This window comes from Armigeres subalbatus, chromosome 2 (genome assembly GCF_024139115.2).
Source record: "Armigeres subalbatus isolate Guangzhou_Male chromosome 2, GZ_Asu_2, whole genome shotgun sequence".
Lineage (NCBI taxonomy): Eukaryota > Metazoa > Arthropoda > Insecta > Diptera > Culicidae > Armigeres > Armigeres subalbatus.
Genome location: NC_085140.1, coordinates 411,844,717 through 411,857,479, shown reverse-complemented (window position 1 = coordinate 411,857,479; position 12,763 = coordinate 411,844,717). Strand labels below are relative to the sequence as shown.

The window sequence follows — 12,763 nt, the reverse complement described above, 5'->3', positions numbered from 1 at the left end:
CCTCTTGAAAGGAGGCTTCCGAGCCTCTTTAGAGAGGCTTCTGAGCCTCTTGATGAGAGGCTTCTGAGCCTCTTGAAATGAGGCTTCTGAGCCTCTTTATGAGAGGCTTTTGAGCCTCTTGAAAGGAGGTTTCTGAGCCTCATGAAAGGAGACTTCTGAGCCTCTTGAAAGGAGGCTTCTGAGCCTCTTGAAAGGAGGCTTCCGAACCTCTTGAAAGGAGGCTTCCGAACCTCTTGAAAGGAGGCTTCCGAGCCTCTTGAAAGGAGGCTTCCGAGCCTCTTGAAAGGAGGCTTCCGAGCCTCTTGAAAGGAGGATTCCGAGCCTCTTTAAAGGAGGCTTCCGAGCTTCTTTAAAGAGGCTTCCGAGCCTCTTGAAAGGAGGCTTCCGAGCCTCTTGAAATGAGGCTTCCGAGCCTCTTTAAAGGAGGCTTCCGAGCCTCTTGAAAGGAGGCTTCCGAGCCTCTTGAAAGGAGGCTTCCGAGCCTCTTGAAAGGAGGCTTCCGAGCCTCTTGAAAGGAGGATTCCGAGCCTCTTTAAAGGAGGCTTCCGAACCTCTTGAAAGGAGGATTCAGAGCCTCTTGAAAGGAGGCTTCTGAGCCTCTTTAAAGAAGCTTCCGAGCCTCTTGAAGGAGTTTTCTGAGCCTCTTGAAATGAGGCTTCTGAGCCTCTTGAAAGGAGGCTTCCGAGCCTCTTGAAAGGAGGCTTCCGAGCCTCTTGAAAGGAGGCTTCCGAGCCTCTTGAAAGGAGGCTTCCGAAGCTCTGGAAAGCAGGCTTCTGAACTTCTTGAACGGAGGCTTCCGGGCGTCGTGAACGGAGGCTTCCGAGCCTCTTGAAAGGAGGCTTCCGAGCCTCTTGAAAGGAGGCTTCCGAGCCTCTTGAAAGGAGGCTTCCGAGCCTCTTGAAAGGAGGCTTCCGAGCCTCTTGAAAGGAGGCTTCCGAGCCTCTTGAAAGGAGGATTCCGAGCCTCTTTAAAGGAGGCTTCCGAGCCTCTTTAAAGAGGCTTCCGAGCCTCTTGAAAGGAGGCTTCCGAGCCTCTTGAAATGAGGCTTCCGAGCCTCCTGAAAGGAGGCTTCCGAGCCTCTTGAAAGGAGGCTTCCGAGCCTCTTGAAAGGAGGCTTCCGAGCCTCTTGAAAGGAGGATTCCGAGCCTCTTTAAAGGAGGCTTCCGAGCCTCTTTAAAGGAGGCTTCCGAGCCTCTTTAAAGAGGCTTCCGAGCCTCTTGAAAGGAGGCTTCCGAGCCTCTTGCAATGAGGCTTCCGAGCCTCTTTAAAGGAGGCTTCCGAGCCTCTTGAAAGGAGGCCTCCGAGCCTCTTGAAAGGAGGCTTCCGAGCCTCTTGAAAGGAGGCTTCCGAGCCTCTTGAAAGGAGGCTTCCGAGCCTCTTGAAAGGAGGCTTCCGAGCCTCTTGAAAGGAGGCTTCCGAGCCTCTTGAAAGGAGGCTTCCGAACCTCTTGAAAGGAGGCTTCCGAACCTCTTGAAAGGAGGCTTCCGAACCTCTTGAAAGGAGGCTTCCGAACCTCTTGAAAGGAGGCTTCCGAACCTCTTGAAAGGAGGCTTCCGAACCTCTTGAAAGGAGGCTTCCGAACCTCTTGAAAGGAGGCTTCCAGCGTCTTGCATGAAGCCTTTTGAGAAGAACCTTCCGAGCCTCTTGAAAGGTGGCTTCCGAGCTTTTTGAATAAAAGGTTTCCGACCCTCTTGAAAGAATCATTCCGAGCTTTTTGAAAGAAGGCTTCCGACTCTCTTAAAACGAGGCTTCCGGGCCTCTTGGAAGTAGACGAAGGCCTCTTGAAAGAAGGCTTCATAACCTTTTGGAAGAAGGCTTCTGAACATCTGGAAAGAAGGCATTCAAGCTGCTTAGAAGAACGCTACCGAGAAGCGTAGAAAGATGCTTCTAATCCTCTTGCAACGAAGCAACCGAGTTTTTCTAAAAAAAGCCTTCATGCCTCTTAAACGGAGGCCGACGAACCTTTAAGTTCTACATTTAAGTTCAAAAACATATTTCTATTATATTATTCAACATTTTGTTTAGATTAGGTAGATTGCATTGAAGCTTTTCAAAATTTGCTCATTCGGCGTTTTGTCCGTTTGATCTTTTATTCCACAGCGCTTCTCACGCTGTTCTGGTTAAGGAGGGCAATTTAATTGGCTTTGATTTACTGATCGCCATGCATATTATGTACAAGAGAAAGTTTTCAAATAAAAAATACACAATTATCAAAAATGTATCAATAAGCTCCGATTAGAATTGTAACACTCCGCCATTATGTATTTTTGTCCAAGGTACCCCCTAGGGCCAACGGAGGTACCCCCAGGGGTACATGTACCCCAGGTTGAGAACCGCTGTCGTAAAGCAACAAAAGTTCGACTGCTGGTGAATGCGTCAAAGACAAAGTACAAGCTTGTGGGCGAAACTGAGCGCGACAAGGCCCGCCTGGGAAGCAGTATTACGATAGACGGGGATACCTTCGAGGTGGTCGAGGAATTCGTCTACCTCGGATCCAGAAGATTTCGTGTACTTGGGCTAGGTGTAGGTGATACCAGCAGAGAAATTCGGAGATGTATCGTGGCTGGAAATGCGTACTTTGGACTCATCTGGACGCTCCGATCGAATAAAGTTCGCCGCCGGACTATACTGACTATCTACAAAACGCTCACTATACCGGTAGTTCTCTACGAACGCGTGATCTGGACGATGCTCGTGGGGAATCAATGCACACTTGGAGTTCAAAGGAAAGTGCTGCGTACCAAATATGATGGAGTGCAGATGGCGGACGGTACGTGGAGGAGGTGAATGAACCACGAGTTTTATCAGCTGTTAGGAGAACCATCCATCGTTCACATCGTGAGATTGGATGGAGAAAACTCTTATGTATGTACTGCACACGCCACTCCGGCCTTAGTCTGAGAAAATAATAATACGTAGCACAGCATAGCGTAATTAGCTTATTTGCCCAAATATATAAGTATTTCAACGGATTGTAACACAAGTTCTATTTGATGGAAATAATGTTTGAATGGTCACTTTATCTTCTTTTATGGCGCTACATTCTAACTGAACTTTGGTTTGATTTTCAATTTTTTATTTTAGTATTCTCAGTTATTAGTAGGAAGCTTTTCTATGCCCGCCATTGCATGAGTATGTATCTTGTGTGACAAGTACAATGGAAATACTATGCCCAGGGAGTCGAGAATGTTTCCCACCAGAAAACATCCTAGACCGGAGCGAGAATCATCGCCATCTCCGGATTGGCAATTCTACACCTTTGTTAGCAAGGCCAACTTATTAGGATCCCAAGGTTAGAAAAGTCATTAGAAAGCTGTACAACAATAAGGTTGCCGGCAAAATGAATACACTATTAGGTGCTCCAATCTGCCAAAGGATCGTACACTTATTACGTAAGCAATTTTTCTGGGATTTTCGAAACCCCCCCCCTCCCCCCATGTCAGATTTTTTTCAAAGAAATGATTTTTTTATTTATATGGTGTCTAAGAAAACGACAGACCCCTCTCCCCCTATAAGTGCTTACGTAATATGTGTACGACCTCCAAGTTTATGGAAGAGAAGAAGGCGGGGGTGGAAAAATCTTTTTCAGTGCAAAACGAAAACAAATCGGCTGGCTCTCCCATACTAAAATTGGTGAATTTGGCAGATTGGAACACCTACTGGTGTATTCATCTTGGTTGTGGGCATTGGCGTAACTACAGGGGGGCTAGGGGGGGCTTTAGCCCCACCTAGGATCTAGTTAGCCCCCCCTAGAAAATTTGATGCTTTGCATAAGTATTGCACATATCTAGCCCTCTTGTTGCATCTATTTGATGAAGTTTTTGCACTCCGAGCAATTGTTATATTTTGCCATAGGAATGCTAAACACGATGAATATTGCATCAATGCCAGATTTATTTTTTTTTATTTCCAGAATTTTCATTGAATGAAATAAATTCAAGTTAAATACTGAAAAACCTGTATTGTCTTGATATTGAGTAAACTTGGAATTTTGGACAAATTGTTTTAGTTTCAAATGGCATAGGATGCTTACTATTGCTTAGATTACCGTACAATTTTTAACAATTCCGGATTTTGCAATGGAGTTAATCAGCAATTGATCAATCCTCTAAGGTTTTAAAGTTGTTTAAAGTTTTGTGAGTAATTGTTAACTAAATCGAGCGTATGATCTTTAGCTTTCTAACTAAAACTAATCCTAAAAGATGCATTGAATTTCCGATTATCACGCTAGGCTTCTTAAGATTGGATAAAGGCTCAATAAAACATTCAGATTTAAATGAATGGTAACTAAAATTTAAATAAGAAAGAACTTGTTTTGCTTTTCTAAGCTTTTATTATCGCCCCAGCAATATAAACAGTGAAAAGGAAGTAGTAGTAGGCCCTCGAAGTTAGGGGGGAAATTGTGCAAATTTTCTCAGAGTGTAAATTTGACAATATGTGTTAAATTTGTTCCTATATGTTAATTTATTTATTTGTTAACTAAATTGAAAAATAATAGACGGGAAAGTTGTATTAGGAGGTAGATTTTTTTTAAATCATCCACGAATTTATTCTAACATGAAGTGAGTTTTTTGTGGTCAGATCACCGTTTGAAAGCTCGTAGGATTTGTCGGGCCACTAAATTGTAAGCCGGCGAAAATAGTTTAACTAACTAATTTATTATTAGGTATAATGCAAATCAATAAAGCCTTCAAAGATCAGTGTCGTGCTTTCATTCCATTTGCGACGAACGAACCAATCAAGGTTTTTAGAAATGCTACGAGATTTCTAGATTTTCTATTACACGGCTGAGCGTCGATGAATATCATTTTAAATGTTTCAGTCTTCCATGGATATCTGGTAGGCTGACTTACGAGCGAAAATTATTTTGTGGTATAGAAAAGGTGACAAAAGTTAGCCCCCCCTAAAATTTTTCATTAGTTACGCCAATGGTTGCGGGGAAGAGCCAGATCCCGATTGAACTTCTCGTACATGGCTCAAGCTACGTACAAACTCTAGATTAGTTTTATTCATTAAGTTTTCTAATTCATCTACTCGCAGTTACTGTGACATACAGTATAAACTCCTCAATAGTGTGCAGTAAATCCACTTGACGAGACTACTGTATAAAATTCTGTGCTATCAAATCTACAAGCGCATTTGATTATGTTTTTCTTTCAGGCTAAAGGTGAGCTAATTATCACCAACTGTATCCGTACTAGTAACTTTTATCCGTACGTACTAGTAACTACTAGCCTAGCTATAAGAATAAATTAAATGTGATAAGTTAGATCGAAGAGTGATCCTGATCAGCACCGTCTATTGCACACAAAGCCATGTGACCGTCCGTGTTGCCAGTGCTAACAGTAGCTTTTTAGCAACTTCACACAATTATATTCCGTTCGCGGGTTGCCATGGCCTCTACTGTTTCTATATGTAGGCAAATCATCGAAAGTGGGCTATTTTTATTCCAAACTTTTCGGTATTATCGCGTGGGCGTAGCCAGGATTTCGAGTAGGGAGGGGGGCAACTTTTTTAGGTCTTCTGAATTGTAGTTTTATAAAAAACACATAAATATTAGTGCTTGGCACTATTTCCTTCTAAGTTCCAAAAACTTTGAAACCAAATCCACAACCAACAGTAAAGGCTGAACCTGGAAGGCTGGAATGTTCTTAATATCTATAGAGTTCATCATTGCTGGATCACAATAGCGCATTGCGCTGGGCGTTGAAGTCAGCGTTTTGTACTAAATCGCAACGCCAATTAACGTGACGCATTCACGCCCACATTTGCGTTGTGCGTTTATTTAACAACAATAATGAGGGGGGGGGGAATCTCGAGCTCGTTCAGTAGCCTCTAGGTTGCGAAGGCCGACGGAGGTCCTTCGAAGCTTAGTTGGTTAAAGCACCAGTCTAGCGTACTGTAGGGTCATGGATTCGAGTCCCATCGAAGGGAAAGTGGTTACCTCCAATACATTTTCCAAATCAATATCTGCCACATAACGTACATATCCACATATGAGTTTTCATAACATTGTAAAACAATAATGAATAAAACAATAATTGATTTAAAAAAAAGCATGATTTATTGCTTATCAGATATTTTTAAATAAAGTGAGAAAATTATTATCGAACTTAGTATTCACAAAGAATATAAAATCGGCTATAACAATTATTATAAAAATCCTGCAATTTTCCATAAGTTTTAGAAAACTAGAAACATACATCTGAATTTCTAAACAAATCCTCTTTGAAATAATATTTATCATAAAATAGGCACAAAAACCAATATGTAAGCTGTAAATTCCTTCGACAATTTATCCAGTCATTCTATCCGGAATTCTATCAAGGACTCCTTAGGAATGCCTCCAGCAACTTCTTCGGCAATGTCTTCAGGAATTCCGCCATAAATTTCGCCGGGAATTGAACCGAAAATTCCACCATTATTTTCTCCAAGAAATCCTCCACGAACTCCTTTATAAGTTCTGCAGGGAATTCTTCAGATAATTCTTTCGAGCTGTTTCTCATCAAAATTTTCCAAAAATTGCACCGTGGAATTCCTGGAATTCCGCAGAATTGCCAGTAAACATTCCTGAAAATTTCGCGAAAAATCTTCGAATTTCTAGTGTAAATTCCATTTTTTTTTTAATAATTTTCGTATAATTTCTTGTGAAAATTTCAAAGAATTTCTCCAGTAACTCCACCGAAAATTTATACAGAAAATATACCGAAATTGAAATCAACAATGGAATCTTAGGAGGAATTCTTAGATTGATTTCCAAATAAATCCTGAAAAACTTCCGGTGGAAACTTCAAGATTTCCACTGGGAGATCCTTCAGGAGTTTCTCCGAAAATTCCTCAGGGAGTTCCTCTGGGAATTCTTCAAGGAGTTCCACTAGCAGTTCCTTCAAAAATTCCTCCAAGGTTTTTTTCCGAGAATAATTCCGCTAGCTATTGGCAGTTCTTACGGGGGTTCCTCTAAAAATTCTTTCGGGAAATTCTCCAGAATTTCCTCGGAGAATTCATCCAGGCTTTCTTTCTGGTATTCATTTGAGGTTCTTCAGGAATTTATATATATAAATTCCTCCAGAAGCTCCTCTGAGAAGAAAGAACTTCCTTCGGAGGTTCCTTCGAGAATTCCTCCAAGAGCTTCTCCTGGAATTCCACCGGCAATTCATTCCGGAGTTTCTCCAGGAATTCCTCAGCGAGTTCTACCAGTAGCTTTTCAAGAAATCATTCAGGCTTTTTTCAGGAAAATATTTAGGCTGGCTATTTAGCTGGAAATTCCTCCCGAAGTTCTTTCGATAGTTTGTCTGGGAGTTCCTCCGAGAGGTCCTCTAGGAATTCCTAGGAGTCTAGGAGTTCTCCTTTGAGGAGGAACTCTCGAAGAAACTCCCAGAGTAACTCCTGGAGGAATTTCTGGAGGAATTCCCGGAGAATTTATCAGAGGAATTCTCGGAGGCACTGCCGGCGGAACTTCTGCAGGAATTCCTTGAAGAACTACAGGAAGAATTTCCGGAAGAAATCCTGGAGGAACTCTCGTCAGAACTCCGGGATGAACTCCCAAATGAACTTCCGTAAGTATTCTTAAAGGACCTCCCGGTGGAACTCCCAGAGAAATTCTCCGAGGAACTTCTGGAGGAATTTGTAGATAAATTCCTAAATAAAGCCTAAATTAATTCCTGAAAGAAAGCCTGAATGAATTCCCGGAGGAACTACTGGTGGAACTCCGGGGGAATTTTCAGAGAAATAGCCGGTGAAATATCCGGAGTTGAATTTGTAGATAAACTTCCGAAATCCCATTTCTCGTGAAATTCCTGCCAAATATCCTCCAGGATTTCTCTGTGAACTTCCTGGAGGGATTTCCGGAGGAACTCTTGGTAAAGCTCCTGGAATAGCTCCTACAAGCATTTTCGGAGGAATTTCCACAAGGAAGTCCAGAAATAATTCTTCGAGAAGTTCCTGAAGGAAATTCCGGAGAAATATCTGAAGGAATTCCCGGAAAAATACCAGGAGGAATTAATGCAGAAATTCCCAAATGAAATCCTGAAAGTATTCCGAGATAATTGCTGAAGAAATTACCGGATGAATTTCCGGGGGTTTGTTCTGTAGGAATTCCCGGAAAAACTCTTGGAAGATATCCTGGAGAAACTCTCAAATTATTTTTTTTGTTAAATATCTTGGCTGTGCATATGCACAGCATATGTTTCGAAATGGACAAATTGATATGAAATTTGCGAAAAAGAATCCACGTGTCTTGGAGGGACTCGAACCCTTAACCTCCTACTCCCTGTATAGGCGTGATAACCCCTACACAACAATATCACTTAAAGGTCACGTTTGCGGAAAAGCCATCAGAATCCGAGTACCAACCTCCACCGCGGTTAGCTCTCTTTTTTGCAAATTGAATATCTTTCGGATGCTTGATTGGTTATCACGCCTATCTAGAGAGTAGGAGGTTGAGGGTTCGAGTCCCTCCAAGACACGTGGATTCTTTTTCGCAAATTTCATATCAATTTGTCCATTTCGAAACATATGCTGTGCATATGCACAGCCAAGATATTTAACAAAAAAATGGTTTTCGTACGGCCGAGTTGCCGAATAATATGCAATTAATTGGTCTCAAATCAATTTCCGAATGAAATTCTGGAGTAAATTCCGAGTGAAGTCCGGAAAGAATTCTAGAACAATTCCACGGAAAAATTCCCGGAGAAAGTCCTGGAGAAATACCTGAAGGAATTCCAGGAATATACCTGGAAGAATTTCCTTGGACGAATTCCAGGAGAAATTCCTAAAGAAATTTCTAGAGTTCCGGAATGAAATCGCTATTGAATTTATGGAGGTATTCCTGGAAAAAATCCTGAAAGTTATCCCGGAGGAATTAAAGGAAGAGTTCTAGGTGGAATGCCCGGAGAAGCTCCTAGAATAATTTCCGAGGAAATTTCTTATAGATTTACAAGTGAAATTATGGAGTGAAATCGGAGTGAAAACTTCTGAAGAAGCTTCTGGTGGTATTTCGGCGGAAATTCCGTATGTATTCTTGAAGGAACTCTCGAATGCATTCCTGAAGGAAATGCCAGAGATTTTTCTGGAAGAATAGCCGAAGAAATGTCTAGGAGTAAAACTTGTAGAGATGAAAAGAAATCTTTAAGGAATTTCCTCATGAATTCCCTAAAAAAAATTGTGAGGGGTCTCTAGATAAAGAGGAATTACAATTACATGAGAAAGATTTTCGAATGATTTTCTGGGGATTTTATGAATACTTTTCCGGATAACTAACAATATTTGTTATTGGCTTGTAAACAGATTATGATAAGTAATTTTTATTTTATGGAATTCAAGAAGCTTTACAGCCATTTTGTACAAATAACTATACAGCCCTACATTTGAGAACGGCCCAAGTGAAAATGCATTGGCAAATTTTAGAAAGAAATAGTAAATCCGTCTGTTTTTATATATCTATATAAACTGAATAGTCCTGATCTTGCTGAAATTCCACCAAAAATGTTTGGAATTTGCGTCGCTTGATGACTGCGATTCTGTCGCAAACACAGTGCACTCGTCGTGGATTTTCCCGGTGAAGTTCTTAGAAGAATTGATACTCGGATATCCGAATTAATACCTGGCGAAATTGTCAAAAGAATTTTGTTAGAAACTTCTGCAGAAGGTGACGGAGAAATTGGTGTTTTTTTTTGTTGAAATTTATGAAGAAATTTTCGCCGTACCTAATAGATGAAAAAATTTTTTTGGCGAGTTTCTAAAGAATGTCTCAGGAATTCTCAGAAAGGTTTGATCAGATATTCAAGTTTTTCAAGAATTTCTGGACGTAATTTTGTTAGAAAACGTGGGAAAAAGTACGTACGGTGAAAATTTCACAATAATTACCGGAAATCTTTGGGAAGGTTTTCGCAAGCATTTATGGAGCAATTATTGCAGAAAAATCTGTAAGAATTCCTGGCTTAATTTCAAAAGAAATTTCCGCAAGAATTTTTCGATGGAATTTTGATAACAATTAAAGGAGGCATTCCTGCAGACAGTGTTGTGCCACATTTTCTGCAAAACATCGCTCGCACTTAGTTTCATAGGGGCGTAACTGTATTGATCGATTTCTCTTCGTCGATGTTTTCTTTTTATTATTGTGGCGAATTGTGCTAGATTATCGATGATTTTATGGTTTGGTGTGATGAAGGATGATTGTATCTTGCACCAGAATCAATAATCACGGTTATAGCTTTTAAAACAATTGAGTTATTATCAAAATATAAAATCGATTAGGTACAGTTACGATCAGTACAGTTACGCCCCTATGAAACTAAGCGCGAGATATGTTCTTTAATTTTTACTAACTAAACTGTATGTAATCGCATATCTATTCCATATGAATTGAGAACCCAGCAAATGTGGGACAAGTAAACGATTATATAATTTAGCAAGTGTAACTAATATAGGGATATTTATTTCTCTAAATGTTTTTTTGTAGAAAAATGCACAGCCGCATGAGCGCTCGCTCTAAAAATCAACCGGAATGTAATCTGAACACGCTGTTAACGAGAGTTAACTTTTTTTTACGATATGAGTTTGACTCAAGCTGAAAATGTGAATACTAAAGAAATTTACTTTTGTCTCGTTTGTTAATAAAGCGAAAAAATAAATTATGTTAACCTAATAAATGAGATAAAAAAAACTTGTAATTATAAAGCATTTTTCCGTCTCCATCTCATACAGATTAAACGCTTCACCATGGGTTTCCTGCGTTCGACGGAGGAAAATCTACCGCTGATGTGCAATAAATCATCGCCCACGTCACCGCAGAAGAAACTCAATGACATACTCTCGGAGGACATTTACAGCCTGGACAGAATCGTGTCGAGTAAGTTTGGCGACTCGTGCAAACAATCACTCACCAGCCACCATCCTGCTCCTCCGTTGCGCCCGGACGTGGAGTACGAGTTTAGACGTAATATTCTTCTCCGCCAGACGAACAGTGCCAACTCCAGTCCGAAACGCTTCATACCGAACATCAAGCGAACGGACAGCCTCAATAGTATCGAAGATAACGATTTGGACAGCGCTTCCTGGTTCCAGGCTGGACTGCCGCGGGAGATATCACTGGAGGTACTCACACAGCAGGCGCCCGGTGCATTTCTGGTTCGACGGAGCACCACAAAACAGGGCTGTTTCGCATTATCGCTGAGAGTTCCTTCTCCCGGTCCAAAAGTAGTTCACTATTTAATCCTGAAGACAGAACGGGGATACAAAATTAAGGTTAGCACATAATTCTTTCGTTCCCAGAACTATTTTATGTTGATTCTGTTTCGTGGTAACTGAGCGTTGCAACATTTCCTGCTTGATAAATCACGGTGTCATTATTTTCGCATATTTATGCTTAAGCACTGTGGTACACTGTTCTGCCACGATATTTATGTTGTTTAATGGTAACTTTCCACCATCCGTTGCAGGGTTTCACGAAGGAATTCTCGTCGCTGCGAGCGCTGATAACGCACCACTCGGTGATGCCGGAAATGCTTCCGGTTCCGCTGTCGCTGCCCCGGCCCCAAAACATCCCAATCAAATGCAAACGCGTCGACGACTACGATAGCTACAGCACCCTGCACGAGTTCTCCAAGCTGTTCTCCGATCTGGACCTATGATAGTTTGTCACCGTCTTCTAAATGCTGTTGAGCCATAGGAAATTCCAGGAAGTGCGCTGCCACTCGTGATAGTCAGTTACGATAGTTGGGTTCACTGAGGCTGCTGTTGCTTCTATATCGAAGCCAACGATGACGGCGATGGAAATATCAGCCAAAAGTGAATGTTTTGCCAGACGACAGGTAAACTTTTTGATGAGTTTGTAAATAGGTAACCCTACTTGTGCTGCCGTAGACTGCGAGACACATGGTCGCAAAGGGTGTTGAATTAATTTCACGTGAAGTAGTTGTCGCGGGGTGTCACTTCCGACGACTAAAGCTCATCAGAGTGAGAGGTGTCGCAGTCAGGAAGCCGGAGCTCCATCCCACACAGCACAAGTTTACAATCAAAAATCAATACCTTATGCCGGTGCAGAAGAAACCAAAATGAACATAGAACTGTAATCGTTTGATATTGTGATATAGCGTTATATACATACATTGTACACGTCATATGGAGAAGTCACTTTACACAGGAAATTGGCTTGTCATTACCTAAAGGGAACACAGCTGTAATGGGTCTGTATCCGTATTGGTCACACTATGCTGGGATCGTAACTAGAAATCAGAAATAAATGACTTTTAAAGTTGAACCCGCTAGCGATAGTTACCTTGTTTCATTTGATGATTGAGTTTGGCTGATGCCGGGTCTTGCGCTTTACAATGTTGAGCTACAGTCCGCGCTGCTATGGTTGGAGTCAGATTTAGATGAAATTTCAACGACGATGGAACGGTAAGTATCGAAGCTTTTATACTTGGAATGGGGTGCAATTGATCTTGGGTTAATCGGAATTTGATTGCATTCGAATTTCGAAGCAAATAATCCGTTGTACATACAGGAAAGCTATTTAAAACAGGTTGAAAGTTTCAAAGTGAAGTTATCGAACGCCGCCTTGTTAATGTCAAACTAAACTAATTTTATGAATGAATGAATGAATTATCTATCGCAAATAAAAAGATATCCTTCTAATGCACAGATGCTCGGTGTCCTGATCACATTGACCCTGATTCACTCAATTCACTCAACAATTTCATATGGATTTGAAGGTAAGGGATCGTACACTAATTACGTAAGCACTTATGGAGGGAGGGTGGTC

At 41.2% G+C, this 12,763-nt stretch overlaps 1 protein-coding gene across 4 annotated transcripts in view; it reads left to right on the top strand.

Moving 5' to 3' along the window:
• LOC134217662 (EGFR adapter protein-like) overlaps positions 1–12,272 on the top strand; it is a 254,022-nt gene extending 241,750 nt beyond the window's left edge. For all 4 annotated transcript variants that reach the window (XM_062696472.1, XM_062696471.1, XM_062696470.1 and 1 more), the window contains 2 exons: positions 10,705–11,244; positions 11,439–12,272. In XM_062696472.1, the coding sequence (XP_062552456.1) occupies positions 10,705–11,244; positions 11,439–11,630 (732 nt within the window). In that variant the 3' untranslated portion in view covers positions 11,631–12,272. The remainder of the gene's footprint in view (positions 1–10,704; positions 11,245–11,438) is intronic.
• The last annotated feature ends 491 nt before the right edge of the window (positions 12,273–12,763 follow it).